Below are 24,170 nucleotides of genomic sequence, written 5' to 3'. Positions count from 1 at the left end.
TGTGTTTCATAATTTAATTGTGATGTTTCTAAATATTTTTTTTATTAAACAATATTTTATTCACTGTTGTTATCGTAAATACGATTGGGCAGCAGGCGCAGCCTATTGTTTAGCCCTCTCCCTGATTTTGTAAATGATTTATACTCTGTAAAAATTATCATTCCTACCATGGAAATTTAAAAAAATAAAGGCGCATTTAGATAAATCATTAAGAGAGTGTCTTTGAAAGTAAAGTTATATGCTCTGTGTTATAGCCTTCAGAATTGCAACGAGATCAATAGAAAATCAATAAAATAAATCAGATTGGTAGTAGTGTATAATTATTTTAATGTTCACATTTACATATCAACAGAAATATATTAATCACCTGCTTAATCTGTGAAAAAAATGAAATCAATAAAAAATCAATCAAATCAATCAAATTAGAAAAAGAAAATATTTTTGAGTGAGGCCAAAATTGAGGCCAAAAATTTTTACAGAGGCCAAATTTGAGGCCAGGCCAACTTTTGAGGCCAGGCCAAAATTTGGTTTGAAGCCAAATTAGAGGCCAAAATAGAGGCCAGGCCAACTTAGAGGCCAGGCCAGGCCAAAGGGGCCAGGCCAGGTTTTAGAGTATGCCCCTATTAGTAGCATAGCTTCTTCACCCCCTGTTATAATTGTGGGTTCTGGGATTGCAGGAGCATGGAGTCAGTTTACACCCAATGTGCCAAACTATGACAAGCTTCTCTTTGAAGTGGATGAGAAGTCAGATAATGAAGAGAGAGCTCGGACAGACAGGTGATGGACCACTATCCAGAAGTCAGAACTCCTGTTTTGTTTTCACGGCTCACAGTCATAAATCTCGGCTGCATGCCCCCACATCCCCCCAGATTTTTTACGCTGATGATCAGCGGAGAGTTTTTTGCTTGGCTCCTTATCTGTGAAGCATTAACTGGCTATCATTATTTAGAAATACGGAGGTATACATCAAAGGCTTCCATTGTTATCATTGAATGCTGGAATAATGTAAGACGGTCATAAATCCAGAGTGAGACCATTAACGGGGAAAGATTGGTTTATGGAAGGTGGAATGGGGGAAAATAAAATGTATTCAAAGATTAGATTGTAGAAAAATCTCGGCTTGATTGATCTTAGATAATCAGCCAATCAAAATCTGCTGCACTATATGACCTTAATGACAAGTTGACCTTCATCTGGTGACCATTTTATTTGACTTTTGTTTGTTTTTCAGGTTGAGCCACAAAGTGTAGCGGCACATGACAGGAAGAATCCGGGAGGGAGACCAGGTTCTACAGGTATATAAGGAAGAAAACATGAGGAGGGGGGGGGGGGGGTTGGTAGGGTTAGAGGTTGTTCAGTGACAACTCCACCCTCCAGGGGAAGTACCCTCAGTATCAAATACATATTCTAGAGACCACCATAAACCAGTGAAAGCCATCCCCATCACACACTCTCAAGCAAAGCAAAAGGGCCCCTCAACATAACATAAAAATACTGCTGAAAAATTATCATGAAATATTGTTAAGATTTAGAATGAACCACTTGTAAGATTTGATATCTGTGATATGTGAATTTGTTTCAACAATGTATGTCCTTAAAAGGAAATGGAACTAATCTGATGTTTATTTGGATAATTAGAGTGATAAGATCAGTAAATGAGCCTGTGGCTAAGATCAGGACAAGATACATTGCTAGATATCACTCAGATCTGATTTTATATTAATAACTATAGTCCTCTGGTCGCTAATTAAATCACACAAATTCCAGGGTAAATTAAGTATTTAATTGATATTTACCATTAACTTGCATCTCTAGCCTTTGATCTTCCATTTCTCCCCTATCTTTAGGATTCTGATGTGTATATAAGAGTAGATGTACTGAATTTCAGGGAGGATAGAAATGATTGAATATTGATTGGCCATGTGACTCGGTGCAGGACAGAAAAGTACAAGCCCACATCAATTACAGCTATTTAGACTCTTACTGGTATTTAATGAAGCCATTAAAAGGATTCTGAAAAGCTTTTTCTTCATCATACCATTATGCAAGTTATTGAAAGTTGTTGCATAAAAATTTCCTGAAAAGCATTTGTCTGGAATGGGAAATCCATAACCTGCAGAATAGGTGTCCTGCCAATCTCGGTCGCCATAAAGGGAGTGAGTACCAGACAATTTCCTGTCATCTCTCGGAAATCGCAGTATTCATGCGCTTTTAATAAGGGCCTTAGACTGATCAATCGTTGATGTAAATGTTCAAATGTAGATATAATTTAGAAAACCGTCCCCTGGTCCTGTCTGATTGGTTTTTCAAAAAAAACCTGGTACATCGTTAATTTTAAAACCTATAGACTTAAATCTTGTGCACTAGCTCTGTCATTAAAGTCTGTTATGTATTCTGGGGTAAAATTGAGATGATTATATTGAAAAAGATGACATTATTGTCTGGAAAAATAAATTTCTAAAGATAGCAATCATTGAATGTTTGGAGGGAAGTGGGGACCTGCTGGGATGGTTTGACAGTATTGTACTGTAGCGAGGTGTATGTACACAGAGGCAACCCGCCACTAAAGATAATACCACAACACCACGTGGTGGGTCCCCAGCCCCAGGCCAGTAATACCTGATATAATGACAATAAACAGATCTATGTAATAATTCCCTTCATCTTGTGGAATTCAGAGGTTTGCTAATTAGGTATTAGTCACTCTTATCGTATTCTGCAGAGCTAACGTTGTGTTGGAGATTATTTTGGAATCAGTCCTGTTTTCTTACATGAAATGATCTGCTAATTGCAGGCTCGTAGCCCAAATCTTACATCTCCTGACATTAATGTCTGCAGTTGGTGAGTTTGAACAACTTGTAAATCCAGGAATGGCCATTATATATAAATCCAGGTCAGATTAGAGGCATGTGGCTCGTATCAAGGGTCTACCAAAAAATGTAAACCATGCTAAAAACGTGGAAATGGAACAGAATTGTTTTGGCAGGAAGGACAATATAAGCCCAGCTCAACATCAGATCAGCTTACATGTAGAAAGGTAGAAATGAGAGGAGACTAGTGAAGTCAGAAAATTATATACATTTTTTTTCTTGTTTTAGGTGAATGGAGTAGATGTGAGAAGCAGGGACCAAGCCATTCAGCTATTCTCAGAAAGAGGCTCGGAAATCAAGCTTCTGCTGGCCCGTCCACAATTACAGGTAAATGTTGTCACTATCACAGAGAAACAAAGGAACAGGCTTCTTCTCTGATGTCTCAGTAGTAACTTAACTAAGCCCTGGGAAATAGGAAATAGATGTCACATGTCTAGCAGTAAAGGGAGGAAACTCTATTATCTCTGAAGGTCATACATTCTCTTCTCTGGCCAAGGGTTTTCATCATGGGGAGTACAATGGTCCAAATACCCTGCATGACTATAGTGAAGATGTGTATCATTAGAATAATTTATAAAATTGACAATTCAACACTTGTCAGAGTGCATACATGTTAAAAATTAAATATTTTACACTAACATACAAAGTTCTTTCACACACGTAATTTTATACCCTCTCAAGTCCTCATACAATGTAAGGGCTGCTGAATACTACCAGGGGTTCACAGCTTTGATATTGTATTGGGTTGCAACTTTGCCATTTTCTGTCAAATTATAATTTAAAGGTGTTGTGTCAGAATTGACAAAGACTAGGGGGAGTCATGGGGAGGGTTAATGGCCCACTCAAGGAGGCAGGGTACTCCACCGAATACACAGGACCTCAATTAATTATCAGGTTTATAGGTTCTTTTGTGAGGTCTTATAAAGTTTTGAGAAATGTTGACACAAGTCGTTGAGGCAATGTAGAATCATTGTCAGCCGACGTCTGGGTAAGGAATCGGGTCGTATGATCAAGGTGCTCACATTTCTGTGGAGTAAATCCTGGCTTAATCCCACAGTCAGGTGATCAGACATGTTGTTTGTTTAGCTTCGACATAAACAGTTGTTCCCAATGTCTTTTCATGTTGGATTGTCTGAAAATCAGTGAAGTTCGGGGTTGTCGTGTTTAGTATAGATCTGGGTCATGAATCCTAACCTGTGTCTGTTCTGTTTAGAGTCCCTCACAGTTAATCGCTATCGACTGTCATGCTGCGATTTCAAGTGACGGAAGATCAGGTGTGGATCAGACAAAAAACAGATCACAGGTGATCTTACCCTAAAAAGGCTTAACATATCCGAATATTGGGGTGTATTGTCATTAAACACCTGTGGCATGGGGAGGGGGAAATTAAGTTTCACAGGAAAACGGAGTTGTTTTATTTGAAAGTTTTCCTTTAAGCATGATAAGTAGCATAGTATTAACAAGCAGAAATTCTGTGGTTTAGAAATATAATTTTTGGACTTTTAAATGTAGTTATGGTATTTAAAATTAATTTTCTTAGGCCATTCTAATTAATGGTTAAATTTTCAAAGATCCCAAGTCAGCTGATCACTGACAGACAGACAGACATATGTGCAGCGTGTTGCTTACTCACAGAACAGGCTTCAAAACCAGGTGCCCTCAAATATGCCAAGAAATGCCATCTTATCAGGGAACATTTTTTTTATGATTTTGAGAAGTACTTAGATATCTGGATTAGAGGCCCTGTGACAAATAACCATTTAACCAGATGCAGGTGTTTTGGTCATAAATTAAGTTAAGGAGGATATTTCTCATCTCCACTAACAAACGGGGAGAAAACACCTTATAAAAAATAAATTCCTCTCTCTGACAGAAGAACAGCTCGTAGTTATGGTTCACAGGCTGTGTTTTTTATGCTGTAGATATAATTAGGGCAGTGTGACCTGATTCTGACGTGGTAGTTATGTTTTTATAAATCAGTGTTAGTGGCCCCCCTAATGAGAGGGGGAGGGGGAGATGTGTGGCCCCCACATCAACTGCTGACATCGGCTAAACATTACCCCCTGACCTTAGTGTTAGCTCTGCCTTTGAGGCGGGACATCTGCTGGGATATACTTGTGATTTATAAACTGTTCTGAGCTTGACTCTAATTCATTTACTAGCCTCCTAATGATGTTTGTAAGAATCCCATTTTTTTTGTGAAGGATAAAAGAAATATGTTAATATAATGTGAAATTGTCAGTTATGTATGGAACTCCTTTCAGTGAAGTTTGGTTGACCTTCAGAAAAAGAGTATAATGTATAAAATCCAACTTAATGGCTAATTAGTTCTTTGCACTTGTTTGCCCTTTTGATGATTTCGACCACAAAACCTCAGCATCTTCACGGACAATTAACACTTCACAAATACATATCTGTTAGCACAGCTGACCTCTATAACCCGAGATCAAAGGCCGAGGTCTATCATCTAATTACACTACAATGTGTGGACATGCACATAATGATTTCTTCTGCACACCTCGTACATTCTTCTGTTAAACATTATCTGTCTGTTTTCTTTTCCTTGCTGGGCATTTCTTACCTCTGAACGAGCCTGGTTTAATGTTCAGAGAAAATAGATGAACAGACTAAAACTGGTGAAAACACACAAAGTCAGAGATAAAAGAGAGCAGCCCTGATATTGAAAACAAACTCAGTGGTCTGCCATTGTGGTTTTTCTGTTGTTTCCTTCAGAAGAACAACATCAGAGAGTCCCTGTGTAATTTGTCTTTGGGTCGTTTGATGTGCCAGGTATAATTAATAAACCTGAGAGTTTTGAAAAGTATATTACAATCAGGGCAGACCTGTGTCGCCAGCTGATGTCATCATTTCTAATTATAGTTCATAAACAAAAACAACGGCTCAGGTACACCAGTCAAGGGAGGTCACTTTGACCTGAATACATCCACTTACTACCCACACATCTTATTGAAGTTTTAATAAGTGGATGGTTTTGTTTTAATATATTACTTTGATTTTTTTTCAAAGCAAGTGCTTTTTTTATCTTACTTATTTTTGAAACCTACAATAGCAGTTTTCCATCTGCTTCATTTAAAAACACTTTGTTTCAAATCAAATTTAAAAATAACATTTTTTAATCAGGATGATAAAACATAAAATTAAAAGCATCTGCTGTCACAATGTCATTGATTTGTGATGGGGTTTTAATATAGCCACTTTGATAAGCTATTTTTCTCCTAAAGTGCAAGTTTTTATCAAGCTAATTAATCATTATAACTACAGTTATGAGGATCAGAAGAGCTATAAAATTCAGGGTTAGATTTCTCCCTATACCACTCATTTACTGTTAAAAATAAAAAAGAAATTGAACAACATTAATATGGAAAGCTGTTTCATGTAGAAGATCAAAGAGATGTGAGATATGCTTGGCCTGTCATTCTGAGCCAGATGGGACACTGTTACAAATGACACTGTCTGCACGGTAACAGTTTGTTGGGGGTCTGTTTTAGTTTCCAGTAGGCACCATATTTTCCTTTGTTAACCTGCTAATTTTGTCATAATCATAGTAAAGGCACTTCAGTTAGAGTCATTTGAGTTTTTACAAAGTATTTCAGTAGAGTTGTAATTATTGCTCTTCTTATATTGTTTATTGTTGGATGTAAGCAGAAAAATTCAAAGTCTCAAATCTTTTTAATTCATATTTGACACATAACATGGAATTAAGGTCATCCCAAGTGAAAAAAATCCTCAAACAAATCACTCTAAGAAATCACTAATGAATCAGTGATTTGAAGATGATTTGTAAGTGATGCAAATTCCCATGCAAATGAGCTAACAAATCACTCCTAACAAATTGTAAGCAAATCACCCTGAAATCACAACGAAATCACTGAGAGTAAATCGTGTAGAAATCACTTCTGTTGAACAAATCGCAACCAAATCACTCCAAATAAATTGCAAACAAATCGTTTCAAATAAATTGCAAACAAATCACTTCAGTTTAACAAATCACTTTCAAATCACTCCAGGTGGTTACACACTTGTGTGTATGATGCTCATGTAACCATCCCTCAAATATTTGAAACACACATGCATGCATACCAGTATTTGTTGTATATGAACAAAAAACTTTTGGCAAGTGTATTTTAAAATATAAACTTTTACTAGGATGTGTCCTCATTAAGATGGCATCATGTATTTTAGATATATACACATGTTAAATTGGCTCCAAATTCAGAATATGATATAAGCATTAATTGTTGACTTTTAGAAGTTGGTAAATGTTTTCTTATCTGAAATACATATTTGTCTAGACACTTTGAAAAAGCCAGTACTTTTCTGAAGCTTATAGCTTTACATAGATTTTGTTTAAAACATTGATTGCCACCGACTTTGTTGTTGGTAGAAGAACAATAAATTGCATGTGAACATAGGGAATATTAACTGAATCTCAAGAGGAAATGATAGCATAATACAGTTATACATACCTTAAAACTATATTCTGCATGATTATTGAAAAAACATCAGTTTCAACAAAAGAAGAGAGGTATGAATCTAGAAAAGCACAATGTAGCTCCTTTCATTTCAATTCAAATCTGATTAATGAAAATTGGCGGTAGAGTTTCTAATACTGACCAATCAGCAAGCCAGGTGGAAGTTATGAAGTAAATCATTCTCAAATCACTCTGAAGAAGGGCCATGAGATCAACAAATCATTTACAAATCACTTTGAAGAAAGACTAAGTTAACAAATCATCTTCAAATCACTCTGAAGAAAGACTAAGTTCCAGAAATCATGTTCAAATCACCTTGAAGAATGGCTAAGTTCAACAAATCATGAAGAAATCACTGTAACAATTTCCTAAGTTTAACAAATCACTCAGAAATTGTTTGAAATGGGAAAGAAATCACAAGCAAATCACCCTTTTATAACAAATTGTAAGCAAATCATAGTCATCATTTTAGTAGAAAGTGATTTAAGCATGATTTGTTAAATGAATTGCTTACAAATCACTGAAACAAATCACTTATAAGTGATTTTAAAGTAATTTGTAGGCAATTTGTGAGTGATTTGTTTGAAAAAATTTTCACTTGGGATGTGTTTAATTGGTTCTGGCTGGTGACCACTGAATGATCTCCCTTTTTTAGCTGGATGATGGTTTTATGGAGGACCAGAATGTGACCTTGGATGACCTTCACATGGACATTCTGGAGAAGCATCACCGTGACAACATGCAAATCATGGCCTCCATGTTAGCTCGGGTAGGTCCTGCATGGATATCGTAAATCCCAGAAGGCTTTGTGTTACCCCCTGTGTATTGTATACTCGTGTTGTATTCTCATATATAAACTAGTGCATGTTCCAGATAGGTAGACATCATATATAGTATCATAATAATATGCCTATATCTGTAGAGCATGATTTAGTTTAATATAATACAAATATAGCCTGCAGCTTTGACATCTATGTATTATAAAGTGTATTTTTTTTAAAAAAAAAAGATGCTTGCTAAACTTTAATACAGAAAGTATATTCAAATTTGCATATAATATATCACTAAACATTGCTTTTGTAAACTAGAAGGTATTGATTCCTTGTATCTCAGGTTCTAACTGATAATAATGAAACAGAATTTTATTTCTATGATATGAAGATCTGCTGAGTCATTCACACGGCCAGGAACACGTTAAGTTCCAAGACAGTACCGTTGTCAGAAACATTTAAAGTTAAGCACTAAAAATGGCTCGTTGTCATGAAAATACAGGTAAGGTTATGACAAAAACTGTCCGGTGTCATTACTTTAGAAGACAGGTCGTGAGCAGTTTTTCAATTTTTAAGTTAAATAATTTCAACCAATGTCTGAAATTGCAATGGGGAACAGGACTGACACCCCTTTTGGTGTTGTATGAATTTCAGCCGTTAAAATGAAGTAATAAAAGAGGAGTTTGCGTTGGCAATCACATGCCCATGTGTTAAGTCATGATCGTCAGCCTGAAAAGTTAATATTTCTTACGTAAAATTTATCAAAATGGTCCTTTTATTTTGAAATATGAAGAAAAACTTAATTTTACATGTGTTAGGCAACTGACAGCCTATTCTTTATAGCAGGCTGTAAGAAATTGCAATTTAAAAGCAAAATGTCCGTTGTCAGTACATGTTAAGTTTTTCTAGTCCGTTGTCTTTTTCTTAACATATAAGTTTATCAATAAAACAGTCTGACTAAAGCTAGTCCCTATTTCACTTTGTTAGGAGTGAAATAGTAAAGGCTGGTTTTAGTCAGACTGATCAATTAACAAAAATGATCAAATATATATGTACTCTTAAGAAAGAGAAAGCATATTGCAGGAAATTTTTAATCTTTTTGGGGGTCGTCTTAGGAGTAGTGTATATACCCGAACGTGCTTACCATTCTCTGATGATTTTTAATATATGTAGAGTGTATATAACGTATAACAATTCCTGAAATATTATCAGTAAAACAAAAATAAAATATTGGATCTACACGAAATTAAAGATACAGAATTTTTTATTATGTATTAAATTTTCGACAAACAAGTTGCTGAAACAAGAATATCAAAAGTCTTGTTTTTAGAAAGTCATAATTTTAAAAGTTCCTTGGTAGAAGCAATGATCTTGTCAGCAAACACAATTTATCATGGAGTCAAATGCTGACTGACGTTTTTCATAGTAATTATTAGGCCATTTTTTACACATTGACAGATTTTTCCCGGTACATTTCCCGATCAAGACAAGGGGCATACAGTAGGTTTAAACGGTAGACAGAGGATGTTCATTCCTAAAAGAATTTCTTGAATAGGCAAGGAAATTTATTTAAAATGAAGAGAAATATGAACAAATGACTGGAATCTTAAATTAACGTTTGCATAAAATCTTTGAATATTTCCTCAATGATAAAAATGATATAATATATATTATAACAGATAATATAATATTTGAATACATATTGTTTTTCCGCCTATCGCCAAGTTATAATTTTCGAAAGTTAACATATTCGAAGGATTTTATTATATAAATTTTCATAAATATTTTTTTAATTGATTATTATATAAATTTTCATAAAACATTACTTATTTGGGAAAACAAAGAGAGATAACCATAAAAATTTGGTAAAAGTTTTGTTTTTCACAAAAGAAATCAACGAAAAACGGAAAATACAACCCCCAACAAAAATTCTTTTTTACAGATGATATGGACTATTTTTTTCAAAAATTCAAACCAAGCTTTTTGTGTTTCAAGGGGGGGGGGGGGGATTCGTATACTTTATTGACAAAAAACGACAAAAACAATATTATCATAGATGTGTTTATAGACAAAAAACAAATACAAAAAGTTATCACAGATAATTCAGTTTATGCCGCTATGAGAAATCTATTAAATCTTAAACCGTCGGATAGTTACCATGGTTACGGATTTTTTTAATCGAAAAAAAAAATCTTTGTTTTTGTTGCGCCATTTCTGTTACCCTGTTAGTGCGATGGAAAAAACCCTCCACCCATCCTTTTTATGGGTTCATTTTTGTATTATTTTGCATTCTGGTCAAAATTTGTATTTTTCTTATAGTAGTAACTTGTCATCTGGGATTGGTGCAGTTGTTTGGACGCCTCCAAGGATTAACTCATTTATGTTATATTTTATGCATGTTTACATGTAAACTGATATTTTCACTGCATGTAAATTTCTAGTCTGTCTCAGGGGGTTACACTTGTACCTTTCATGCACCTATGTTCATGTTTTATCTTGTTTTGTTTAATATCAGGAGATCCCTCTTAATGGTTTGTTATAATTTTAATTTATGCCATTCAAGTGAATGAAATAATCGACAAAACTGCATATTTGTGTTTGGTTAATTTTTACTGCACTGTCAGGCTGATATTTAAATGCTTATTTTTTCACCTATTTCGAAGCGATTTACAACTGAAAAATTACATTTTATAAATACATTTATTTTCATAATTTCTTTGCCGAAAACATAAGAAAATATACTATGAACATTTAATCATATCCAAGACTATTTCAAAATATGGTGATCTTTCAATGGAGAATATCGTCTACCCCGGCCCCTCTTTTTAAGAGCTTGAAATAGGGATAATTCACTATTTAGCGCTGGTATCAAAACAGTTCATCAATTACCACTTAACTATTCTTTGTATTAAAAACAATTTTATGGCCAAATTGCCATTAATATTAAACAAAATGAGTGCAAAATGCAGGCACTTTGAGCATATTTCTTCCTTCACTTTGAAATTAGTTTTTTAAGGAAAAAGGCTGAAGCCCATATGTATGACAAACAAAAGCTGAACATTATATGAAATTTAGAAAATAGCATACGTTTAGTTTCTTATGACTAATTAGTGCACCCATTTATTGAAGGCATGTTTGAAATTTATCAAAGTATAAAAAAAAACTAAAATCGACCTCCTTCATAGTATATACGTACAGTAAAGTAGCGACAACGGACCGATGACAACGGACTGAATTTTCGTATCTTGTCATGACAACGGACATAAATTATAATAAATCAAATATTTAGGTTTTAATTGTTTTATTTTTTTCCCGTAAATGCTTATAACATGTCTTGATACTGACTGCATCAATTGGTATATATATGATATTCTATTTACAAAAAATATAACATCTCAGAAGGAAAATGAATGAAATCCACCTTTGATTTCACCAGGGTTTAATATCGCAAACGCAAACTCCTCTTTTATTACTTCATTTTAACGGCTGAAATTCTTACAACACCAAAAGGGGTGTCAGTCCTGTTCCCCATTGCAATTTCAGACATTGGTTGAAATTATTTAACTTAAAAATTGAAAAACTGCTCACGACCTGTCTTCTAAAGTAATGACACCGGACAGTTTTTGTCATAACCTTACCTGTATTTTCATGACAACGAACCATTTTTAGTGCTTAACTTTAAATGTTTCTGACAACGGTACTGTCTTGGAACTTAACGTGTTCCTGGCCGTGATTCAGTAGTGACTAACTTTAGAATAAGAATAGTTTCCCCTACATTAATAAACCCCATCATTTAACAGTTAATAAACCCAATCATTTAACGTAATTGTTAATCAGCGTCTCATTATTGTGATGTCACTCCTGTGTATTGATTTCATCATATTGTAAATCACATCAAAGAAAAACAGATGACACAGGACTAAAAATCATCAAAGGTTCAATTTCTAAGAGGTGTTATGAATCATTCTCCCATTGAAATGATTTTTTAATGAAATAAAAAATGGTCCACACGAAGGAAAGTAAAAACTGAAGCCCATAGGGACGGCCCTGGGGCAGCTAGTCGTCTTTAGATGTGTGCAGTTTGCAGTGTTGTGAAAAATGTGCTATAAGGTCACAAGTTGCCTCTTAGGACTACAAGTATAACAAATGACTGCATGGTATTATGAACAGGTTTGTCTATTGTCTACAGTGGGGTGTTTTTTTTATTCCAACCTTTTGTCGTGTTTTTCACTCTTTGATCTGACAACAGCTGGGAGTACGCCTCGTTATCTTTGTGTAATTATTACAGAACTCTCTCTACATTTTAATTATTCAGCAGTCTAAGGAAGAGTGATAGCACTAACTGTTTTATTTCACTGTTTCTGTTAGCTTATTTGTTACAGTCATACAATAATTTGTTATGGTGACAGCCAAGTGTTGTTCATATGAAGCTGCGTGTTAATTTTAGATGACGAGATATTCTACTTAAGCCCTTCACTGAAACTAATCCTTAAAATATGGAGTTCTGTTACCACATCAACTCGTAATCAATAAGATAAAAAAGCAATTTCTATCGCTTCAGGTGTTGTAACTTTCATTGAAGTGAGTTTGGGGACTTGTGGACTCGCGAGATCAATATCTCCTCGTGTAACTGCTCAGCGTAAGACACCAGAACTGTCTTGTAGTTGTACAGACTGGTTTACTGACGTGAGGCTTTCCTTGCTCGACCAGTGAGATTAAACCTATCTTTATTTCTACAGGGTCACATGGAGGAGGAAGGGGGGACAACAGACACCAAACACGAAAAAGACAGCGGCGTGGGGCGTACAGATGAAAGTACGCGGAACGATGAGAGCTCTGAGCAGGTCAGTATCTGTGTATGTTCATCTTAAATATCATCAAGCATATTGTATAAGCAGGAATTTTAGTGAGGAAATAATTTTTGCATTATTAGTGAGGGTGCTTAGGTCGCCTACATTAAATATTGCTAAAATTTTATTGCGTTTGATTTGTGATGGCTTTTTTAATGAGCATTTTGAATTAAAATTACATCTTGCTAAAAATAGAATACCAATTTTTAAGGACAAATTCATTTCCTAAATTTGTGCCTTGCTAAAATTTCCACTTGTACAGTTTATGGTGATCATTACAATGCATTGGTTTTACATCTTTGTTACCGATATTTATAATAACTAATCAAATCATTATTCAAAAAAAGTTTTGTTTCAAAATATAGATAGAAAAACCTTTTCATCTCCCCACGTGACCGATAAATAAGGTCTTTTCATCAATGTTTCTTTTTGATTCTTTGAATTTAATCATCTTTCCCTTTCATCTGCACATCTTATCAGGGAATCAGGAATATTGATCTCTGATGGGGGGCTACGTAGAGTAACTGTGTGGCAAATCTCGAGGTTTACTGATGGATGCAGTTAAAATATCAGACACCTGCCTAAAAATTCATCTGTTATGATTGAAAGAAAAAATTATCAAGGCATTCTGTCAACTTCATTGATTGACAATGGAGTTATATAAAAAACTCCGTTTTAATTATTGAATGAATTTTTTTGTTTAAAGAAAGAACTGTTTAAGGGGAGGGGGTGTTCCTATAATTTATGATGAGGAAACTGAATCTTTAGGTGTGAGAAACACAGGAGAAAGTGATTAGCACTTGATGAAATTATCAACAGTAAGATACTGTATCAATGGATTATGGTGTTTATAAGGGTTTGGGATTATTTATCTATAAGATCTCCCTTTCATGTTACTGGTTTCTTTATTGAGGTACAATTAAAGACTTGAAGCTCTTCCAGGGTTGGTTCATGTCCCGCCAGGCAGATTCAGTGGGGGACAGAGTTTACACACCAACAACAGGCTTATCAGGGGAATACACTGTAGAGCATACAAAAATCAACCCAATACTTAACTGAATGTAATTTCTCTAAATCTGTTATCAGTGGAGAGAAATGGTTTTCTTTCCTTGAAATATTCCATTTTTCAATTCCTTTGATCTTTTGGTTTTCAGTCTTTTGATCTGGAAGTAATTGAATTCTGGAATTGTCAGATAGTGGGATTAAAGCAGATTCCATTCTTGGGAGATTTTTTTTGAGAGATCTAGATACTTTGGGAAGGGGGAGTAACTCTTAGCAGGAAAAAATAAACCTAACACTAAAAAAATTTCAAAGGAAAGAAAGAAAATGAACTACCTACTTAGTATTGTACTTGTTGAACACAAATAATAGCTTTTGAAGGAAAAGTATCATTTTGTAGGATGAGTTAACCACTGCTCCAATTCATTTTTGCTAAATTTTGTTAAATAATATGATAGTCTTAAATGTGTATCAGACACAAGATTTTTTTTTATCTAGTACATGTATTATTCTGTTGATTGACAGTTTGCCTGATATCCTTTTCTTACAAAACACTATATTACTTCACATACTGATTATCTGATAATAAATTGAGAGAAAAGTGAAACAAGAGATAGCCATCACGAACACCAACATGCAAACAAAAGACTCGAAGCAGAATAGGTCTAGAGTCGTGGGTCAAAATTGTGTAGATAATAATCTGGGGGACCTGTTTTGAATTGAATTATTTAGGATCAGTACTCATTTTATTCCAACTTTAATTTTAATTTGCCTCAAAGCAGAAGCTTACACCTCATTTGCCCCCAGGATTATGTAGCTGTTTTTTTTCATTGAAAATACATGTTGCTCAGACAGATAGAATTGTATTTATAAGTGAGGTAGCAAGTCAACTAACCTTTTAAGACCTATCTTTAAAATAAATGGATATTGATAAAAAATGACAGGAAGAAACATTTTTTATAGAATTTCACCTGAATTGAACTTCACCCTATATACTTATTTATGATATTTTCATCAAAACAATTTTTCTATTTAGACGTATCATTAATTTCACTGATTTTCTATTGAGATATTGACCTTTATAGGATTTTGGTTTTTTTTTTAAGGATCCATTTGATACAGAGTGCACAAACTCTCCTGCGGCAACGTCAAAGTTCCGACGTAAGGAGCAGAATTACAGTGACGACAGTGTCTTGTCAAACGAAGTGACCGACGTTACGGATTACGGCAACGAATGTGACAGTTTCCGAGCTCATATAGAGAGTCGTTACGTGAATAACGGTATGGAATGTTCCCCTCAGAAGGGCTCGGTCAGAAAAGACTCGGTGAGCAGCATCGAGCGTGAGCTGGCTCTACTCAACAAAGAGATGGAAACCATTCACATGGAGTGTCAGGAAATGTGTGATAAACATGCAAAGGACATGGATAAACATCAGCTTCAACGAGAAGCTTTGCAAATTAAAAGTCCACGAATTGTGCCTAGAATGGGAACAAGACTCGAATATTTAAGATATGTGCAATTATACGACAACCCAAATTCTCTGGATCGTCGTGATACGTTACCCAAAGCTGCCAGTCAGCAACCAAGAACTCAGTGTGAGAAAGACGCGTCCACAACCACAAGTGCTTATAACACAGGAGAGAGCTGCAGAAGTACGCCTCTAACACTAGAACTGAATCAAGGCTCAGAGGAGGGGGACTTCAAAAACTCTATGTTGTGTCTAGCTCCATCCAACGCTAATGTTTCAGCATTAAGTGACACTGAGAAACAAACACAGACTCCGTGTGGACAGAATGGTGGCTCGAGTGATGACTACCAGTCCATTGTGCCTGATCACGAGTCGGCAACTCTCCAGAAACAGAACTGTATGGGGGAGTCGCTACAGAACCTATACATGCAGTACGCTGACGTGATGTACACTAACCAAGCCAACCTAGAGCACACTATAGCTATCAAGCAGAAACTCTTCCAGCAACAGATTGAACAGAACCCCATGAGGAACAGGAAAAACAATGGACTTCCCCTGCAGCCTTCTGTCTCTAGTGCTAGCTCTGTAAGTGGACAGGGCGAGGTAAAATCTAGAGACAGTCCAAATGTCTCCAGAGATAGTCCAAATGCCACTCCACCAGACAGCAGTGGACAGATGGAGTGGGTCGTGAAGCGCCGTCCAGACGGAACTCGCTATATCACGCGTCGTCCAATGAAAAGTAAGCTTCTGAAAGAGAGAGCAAAGAAAATTTCAGAAGAAAGATGTGGAATGACAACGGATGATGACGCAATGAGTGAACTGAAATTTGGACGTTATTGGTCGAAGGAAGAGCGTAAAAGACATTTAGAAAAAGCACGTGATCACAAACGAAAACGAGAATGCATGATGAGAGCCAAAATGGAAACTCTGAAAGAAGCAGAGGAAAAGAAAGAAATAAACATTGTAGAACTCAGTCATCGAAAAATGATGAAGCATAAAAATAAGAAAGTGTTAGACAATTTTGTGACAGTTCAGGAAATGCTGGCTCACGGAAGTCGTGTGTCTGATGGGAAGACCTATAATCCCCTCCTCTCCGTGACAACAGTTTGATTTCATCTGTGTGATAGTGGATGCTTGGATTATTAATTTGCATAAATTTGCATAAATGTGATATACTGTGTAGTAATGTGATTATTCAGAGAGAGAGAGAGAAAGAGAGAGAGAGAGAGAGATTAAAGAATTTCTTGTATAATATATTTAAACATGTTTTTTGTGTTATATATATAAATGTATATGGTGTTCCACTGAAACATTTTTTTTTCATGGAGTTTTGTTTCAGCCATGGAAATAACTGATTCTGCAAGATACAATATGTCTTTGTTGGTAGATGAAAGTTCTTTATTATTATGGATTGGTGGTTGCATATTGCAGCTGTAAATTAAAGTGCTCTAAGTCATGAATATATATACTTCATTCACATGTGATATTTAAGTAGTAGTGTATGTAGAGTTCTGTTGATGTCGGATATTCACCGTCAGAGGTGTAAGTCAGGGAGAGAGATTTTCCCCCTATTCTATTCATCTTTTTTGTTTCCATGTTTCACAATGACAGTGAAAAAATTCATTAGAAAATAAATTGTCATTACTTTGAAAAGAAATGAACCAATGTAAAATCCACACTCTGTGCATTGCTTTCTTATGAAAGCATATCCTCCAAATTTTCACTATTATTAAGTATAACATATTGTACCAAAAATTGTACTGTCATTTGTTATACAGATTGTAAGAATTCCACTTGTTCTGAATTACTGATTGTTAGTCCCTGTATATTATACTATAGTAATAAAATATTAAACATACATGTAAAGAGCACCGTAAAAATTCTTAGTGTCTAAAGCAAGATATATCAAAACTCCTGTATACTAGTCAAATTACAAAATCACATAATTTAATATTTCATAGACTTTGTTTATTTTGTCTGTTGTTATAAACCTGGTTTAAGTTTCTGATCCATGTGTAGAAACATACATCACCTGTGATCACGTGCTTAGTTACAAACGTTGTCAGTAGAAACTGTCGTCATGGTAACATTTTGACAGATTTTGTGCTTCATTTTCCTGAATTCAGTGATATGAGAACATGAATAAATTATTGTTTTATATTTGTGACAAGAATCTTGACTTTGTTCTTTGTTGACATTGCTGCTTATTGTCTTGAGTGACTGCCTGTCACAATCTTTAAGTCACGATCGTAAGAAACAGTCATAAGATATGCCTCTGTAGAAGAAGAATGAGATTGGATGAAATTCAAATTCAAAATTTACTATGCGTGCTCATGTGTTCCTTTTCACAAACCCCCCACTCTACAAAAAAAAAAATATCTAAGTTGCAAAAATCTTAATTTTCTATTACATTTGATCAATATTTTATTATTGCTTCCTTAAAGATATGTATGCCGTGTTAAACAGTATTTTTGCACAGGTGAAACCGAACAAAAATTTCTGGAGTATGATAAGCTACCAAAAATGAAGCATTCTTGCAAATTCGACGAAATTTTATTCGGTATTAACAAAGTACTGGTCAGGAAAAGAGCACGATATTCTTATGCATATTTATAAAGGACTGACGTTTATCCTGGATCTGCGCATGTGCGCGGGAAAAGCATCGCGAGAATCATCAGGTCGAGAAAAATATTTTTTGTGACGTCTGTTCAGTGAGGGACACAAATAGACCAATCAGCTCAATGAGTTGCATTTAATGCATTTATGGGTTACTACATAAAATACTACATGTGTTTTTCAAAAAGGCTAGTTTTTTTAAATCGCTCTCAGAAAGACTTGATGCATTATGAACATTATTATCTACAAATCCAATGCTCATGTTTTCATACAAATGATTAACAATGATGAAAATTAAAGTTTCCCCACTCCATTGTACAGGTCCGTTTGTTTAGAGTTTCCCCGTGCTGTACTGCTAGTGGACATTTTCGGTTGGGTGAACATTTACGGATCTTCAGTGTAGAGCGCATTATGCGCAAAAAATATTTTATGTCAAGTACAATGTATGGAAAGTAATTTAAACTGCTATATTTACACCCTGAATGGGATATCGTCAGTTATCCCTATTGGTTTTTTAATATGAACCACAACACATATGTAGATGAAACTTACATACCATACATTTTGCCTTCTTAGAAATATACTTTGGCTAATAAAAAAAATTGGTCAAGGAATTCCAGGCCTCTAAAAACTATTCCAGTTTGAGGGCACAACCAAGCATTTCGATGAACACCATTAAGAAAAATTAATTCAGGTAGGTAGCATCGTTTTTTTTTAAAGTGGGTGGGGGGAATAGAACAGTTAGAATAAAAATCAACTAGCTCGAAGAAATCTGACAAGTAAAATAGGTTCCAATATCTTTCACTACTAAATTTTATTCATTTACTACAATTTACTGCCAAACTCCAAATTTCACTTTCGAATTAGCCCGAGCCAATGTTGATAACCTACTTGCAAGATTTTTTATATTATTTTCAAGGGGTCAGAAAAACTGTACGTGGTTCATATGTAAAGAATATCATTATATTATTTAGTAGTATTCTGGTTTTGGCATTCGGTATATTGTGCAGATTTATACATGATATTCTGTGGAATACTTTTTGTTGTTTTAAACCATTAAGAAATGCAGAATCGAATGTATTTAATAACCATTTTGATTGATCAAATTATATCATTTGTTTGTATTAGTTATTTCATTTTGACACAACATGGTTTCCACACTTCTTTATCCATAGTCGCTGACATCTGTAGAAGTTCACCCAACCAAAAATGTCCATTGAAAAGACAATTGCACGTGATTATTCCTCGGTACAAAAAGCAACCAACTTTGAGGTGCTCTCAATATTGACAATCCCTAACTCACGTGTTTGTAGTAAAAACGTAGTAGACCATCATGCTTTTCGGTTCATTCACGAGATTGGACCATTGTTTGCTGTAAACATGCGAGACAACGTGATCATGAATATTTCAATAAGAGGCGGTTTTTCATCCGACACGGAGAGAAAATAATTTTTACCAAATAATATTTCAAAACTTTTAAAAGTGATGGAGTGGAATTGTCTTATTTGCAGATAGTATATAACTTATATAACTTGATGAGACACCACATATATTTATTACTTTTAAAATAAAACACTAATACGGCATATATAGCTTTAATGATTATTTAGAAAGTTACAGACTGGTGAAGTTTTAGTTGTAAGCTTTTTTGATAAAATGGCCACTGAGTTGCACAGGAAATGTAGAGAATAAATCAAACACCCAACACACACTATAAGCAAGTGTAAATTTTCAATGAAACTAATTAATCCTTAAGGTATGTTTATTCAGATAAGTTAAGTGTCAAAACGTTTAAAAAAAAAGATTCTAAAATTTCAATAATCGCAGTCCAAAAATGTAAAATACAACTGCTTTGTATTCATAGTCACAATGGATACGTAAAGGTGGCGTTTCCCTTTGATTTATTGATTAGGTGTTGTTTACGTCCCTCTCGAGAATTTTTCACTCGTGTGGAGACGCCACCACTTGTAGGTTTAGAGCTATAGATTTTGTCCTATGCTTGGAACTTACAGCCATTGAGCAGTGAGGGATTTTTTCCTTGCCAGCACCAACTGTGTACAAGTGTTGGATCCATATTTAAAAATAAAGACTACACCTGATATTTCCTAGAAATAAACATTGACCATGGCTTCCAAACTTTTCAATTACAAAAAAACTTTACATGACCTGGATATCGAGTAACATAGTCCTCTATCGTGTACATGTTCCTCTTCCCCATATAACTATAGTCCTGCTGGACACGTTATTACAAGTGACGTAAATATGGTTAACAATGAGGAGATAAGATCAATACTTTTAAAAGGTACTGAATAAAGGGAACCACGATCATTCAACTGACGTCGGAATTTCATAAATATTAATTATATTATGGTTTCTGTTGAAGATTACGCCAGACGATGGGCCAGATATGAAAAAGAAGACGTCGAAAATGTGTCGGAATGGATTAAATGCATCAGATGCATGTTAAAGTCGCGTATTAAAAGGGGCATATATGGAGGAGCAATATGAAAACCATCTATCCTTCTGTATTCAATACTGTAGATCACTGAATTTTCGCACACCTTATTTTCGCGAGATAATCATTGACTCTTTTTTAGCGAGACAAAATTTACACGAATTGTGGCCATTGCTCTTTATAATTTTAAGGAATTCTATTATACGCTAGAATGATATTTTTCCGAACATACTGTCTCGCGTAATAACGCGAAAATAAAGTTCTCGCGAATAAAAAGTGATTTACAGTAATCCAGAAGTAAAAAAAAAATTAGATAATTTACATGATCAGTACGCACTGGCCCCTGCTGACAAAGCAGGTAACAATATTGTCTTTGTTAGGATCATTATATAAATTGTACTTTAGAAAAACAATGATTTAATTCTACAAGTGGCAATCCAACTAACTTACACTTTAGGGTTCTAAGGAAGAAATTCTTCAAAATCATATGTCAGTTTTGGATATTTTTAAAACCGACCGGGGTATCCCACAGAGCCAAGATGAATTTAACTACCTTATATTCAAATGTATAATGGATTCCGAAACTTCATATTAATCCTTACAAACAAACTTACATTGTTGGTTCCAGTTAATGTTCAACAAAGCCTCTTTCTTTACTCCTCACTAAGATATCAATAAAAAAGGAACTCGTTAATTCATTTACCTGGTCAGTGGTCATTTGCAAAATTATTTTGTTAAAACACATTCTGGTTGCACACACACGTACTCTGAAGTTGACATTAAAAAGATGCTTGAGTTTCTGGTTGACAATATCTAGGAGGGTTTTGGAGACCAGGTATTTCAACAATCTATTGGAATTCCCATGGGCACCAACTGCGCTCCTTTATTAGCATACCTATTTTTGTATTCATATGAAGCAGCATTTGTGCAAAATCTTATGCTTGAAAAGAAAACACTTGCTGTAGTCTTCAACTCGTCATTTAGATATATCAACGACGTATTGTCAATTAACAATGGTAATTTCCATTCCTATGTCTATACGATATATATCCTGGTGAACTTGAGATAAAAGAAACCACAGAGTATAACACATCTGTTTCATACTTGGAAATTTTACTTGAAAAAGGTTGGTCCTTCATTTTAAAAATTACACCATGAGAAAAAATGTATCGAAAGTGGGGGAGGTGGTGGGGGCTCTCACGGAAAAGTAAACTTTTTTCAAAAAAATATATATATCAAGGTCTGTGTTTCCATAGAGGAGGTTGGATCCAATACTCTACTTCCTATGCATACCTTCCCTCTTCACAAATGCAGCAAGCGAACAAAGAGAAATAACTCTCGTTAAGTCCTTCTTCCCTAAAAAGTCTTTTCAGATCGATCATTGAGTCTTCTCTGTAATTTGTTTATTAGTTTCTTCCTTAATCAATGTGTAGTATTAAACCATAAATAACGTACTAGTATAATTTATGTGAGATAAAAATGCAAATTTTGTTGAAATAAATAGTCACGACATTTTCCAAAGTCACATATCATTTTTGATGAACAATTCTGCTTAAAATATATGTACATATATATACTTACATTCTTTTGAAAATCTATATTAAAATAACCATTAAATATTATATTTGTTTCTATTAACTGAAAAATAATTATAAGGAAAACTGTATCATTTTAATGATGAGTTATTTTGTAAGGTAAATAAATACATTTGTAAAGGTTCACAGTATAGGAAAGGAGTGTTCAAAGTTACTTATGACAGATACTGATACACTTTAACACAGGCTGTTTTTTCTTCTACCAGCCACAGGTTGTCGTGTTTGTCCACAGAGATCCCCCGTGGTCGTGATATCCCATCATCCTTTGTCAGGATATAACACAGGAAGTCCCCGTTCTGGCTGATCAGGTGTACAGCATTATTGGCGCTGTCTGCGATAAGGATGTGACCCAGACTGTCGGTAGTAACACCACGCGGATCAAATTTTTCTTCTAACGTCTGTTTAAGGACTTTCCCGTCATACTTAAACCGAAGATTTCCAGACTTGTTCAGTACGACCAATTTATTATTTGAATCAGAAACACAGATATCGTCGTTGACATTCTCACAGACAAACCTTGGATTAATAAAAATTCCCTCCCCGTTCTGATCTGTCCTGAATTCCTGGATCATCCTCCCACTGCTGCTGTACTTGACCACTCTCGCTGTATATAAAAGACCCATACAGACCAGGATATCACATGATCTGGTACAACACAGTCCTGTAGGATTATACTCAGTATTTATAAGTTTTGTTGTCTGTTTATTGAGTGACACTCTGTAGATTACTTTATTGATGTATTCAGAGTAAATCAGACTTCCGTCCTTCATCACAGCCAGACCAGATGGTTGACCGTCAGTACTGATGTTATCCAGCTCTGTCTCTGACCTGTCTATCAGTTGTATTCCTGGACCATTACCACTGATGTACGCTGATCTATCATCACCACAACTCACATTATATAACTCTCTCTTTTGAGTTTTTGTTTCGCTAAGTTTAACTGAACGTCTCGATACTTTTTTGATAGATGGTTTTACGTTTGAAGACCTAGACTGATCATAAACTCGCAAGCTATCATCGCTTGATTTAAGATGGCTGAGTTGACCTCTGATGAATTTACCAAACTGATGCTCATTTTGAGATTTTTTCATCTCACCAATTGTAAATGAAGGCATAGTGAGATTTATTTTTACTGGAAATTTCAATCTCTTGAAAGTGTCAGGATTTCGCTTTCGGTACAATATAAGGTCGGTGGGATGACTTGATTCTGTAAGAGTTTCAAATTTCTCAATCAATTGATCCATGTTTTGTTCAAAGCTTTCCATTTCTGCTGTATATTGAGATATTTCCTTTAATGTTTCTCTCTCGTCTTTCGAGGATTCATCCAAGGCTTCCTTCAAAATGGTATTGATATGATCTATAAAATCCTGAGCTTGTTTCTTCATTTTTTCTCTTATAAATTTATGACTGGTCTTTATTCCGCTTTCTCCATTTTTGAAATCTTTTATTCTTTGAATAATCTCAGACTTGTATTGTGTCTTCATCTTAGTCAATTCGTTTTCAGTTTCAGCCTTTTGTTTCTCGTACATATCCTGTAATTTCCCGATGGCGTGTTTTCCATGCTCTTCCTGAATGCATGTAATACACACCGGGACTTGGCAATCTTCACAGCAAGCCTCGTAAGCTTTACATGAGTGGACCTCACACATTTTGATCTGATTGGTTGGATGAAGTCTCTCAGACAGACGGACGATGTTGTGTCCAGAGGGAACTTTGCTTTTAAGATGGAAGACTTTACATCGAGGACAGAGTTCATCTCCACACGGAACACAGTGGAAGACAGCGGGCTCGTCCTCGCAGTATTGACATCGAATGACGTCTTGGGCTTGTGATCGGGCCATTGTAATACAACCTTATATCCTGTAAAATAAAGTATAATGAATATAAAATTATATATTCCGGTCTTGTTTAACAACCCCATCCTATCGTACGGAAATGCTAATCTAGCCAGGGGAAAGGTTTTGGGTAATTAAAAAAAGCTTCGAATTCTTTTTTTTTATTTAGAAAAAAATTGAAAATAACTTTAGCCTTTTTTGTCTAGTAGATTTAATGC

The 24,170-nt window shown here is 35.0% G+C and overlaps 2 protein-coding genes across 2 annotated transcripts; one reads left to right on the top strand and one right to left on the bottom strand.

Moving 5' to 3' along the window:
* The first annotated feature begins 1,229 nt into the window (after window positions 1-1,229).
* LOC134276289 (E3 ubiquitin-protein ligase PDZRN3-like) lies at window positions 1,230-17,624 on the top strand. Its single transcript, XM_062758543.1, has 5 exons — window positions 1,230-1,295; window positions 3,099-3,197; window positions 8,019-8,132; window positions 12,873-12,977; window positions 15,089-17,624. The coding sequence occupies exons 1-5, from the start codon at window positions 1,257-1,259 to the stop codon at window positions 16,559-16,561; spliced, it is 1,830 nt and encodes a 609-aa protein (XP_062614527.1). The 5' UTR covers window positions 1,230-1,256; the 3' UTR covers window positions 16,562-17,624.
* Window positions 17,625-21,820: 4,196 nt separating this feature from the next.
* On the bottom strand, window positions 21,821-23,958 carry LOC134276288 (E3 ubiquitin-protein ligase TRIM71-like). Its single transcript, XM_062758541.1, has one exon. The coding sequence runs from the start codon at window positions 23,956-23,958 to the stop codon at window positions 22,273-22,275; it is 1,686 nt and encodes a 561-aa protein (XP_062614525.1). The 3' UTR covers window positions 21,821-22,272.
* Window positions 23,959-24,170: the final 212 nt, after the last annotated feature.

Source organism: Saccostrea cucullata, unplaced genomic scaffold, assembly GCF_032062105.1.
Source record: "Saccostrea cucullata isolate Sc308-1 unplaced genomic scaffold, CSIRO_AGI_Scuc_v1 ctg7953, whole genome shotgun sequence".
In the NCBI taxonomy this organism is placed as follows: Eukaryota; Metazoa; Mollusca; class Bivalvia; order Ostreida; family Ostreidae; genus Saccostrea; species Saccostrea cuccullata.
This window is presented reverse-complemented; position numbering and strand designations above follow the sequence as displayed.

Coding starts and splice junctions, on each gene's coding strand:
- LOC134276289 (XM_062758543.1), top strand. CDS start 1,257: ATGACAGGAAGAATCCGGGAGGGAGACCAGGTTCTACAG. Junction 1,296..3,098: donor AGGGAGACCAGGTTCTACAG/GTATATAAGGAA, acceptor TTCTTGTTTTAG/GTGAATGGAGTAGATGTGAG. Junction 3,198..8,018: donor TGGCCCGTCCACAATTACAG/GTAAATGTTGTC, acceptor TCCCTTTTTTAG/CTGGATGATGGTTTTATGGA.
- LOC134276288 (XM_062758541.1), bottom strand. CDS start 23,958: ATGGCCCGATCACAAGCCCAAGACGTCATTCGATGTCAATACTGCGAG.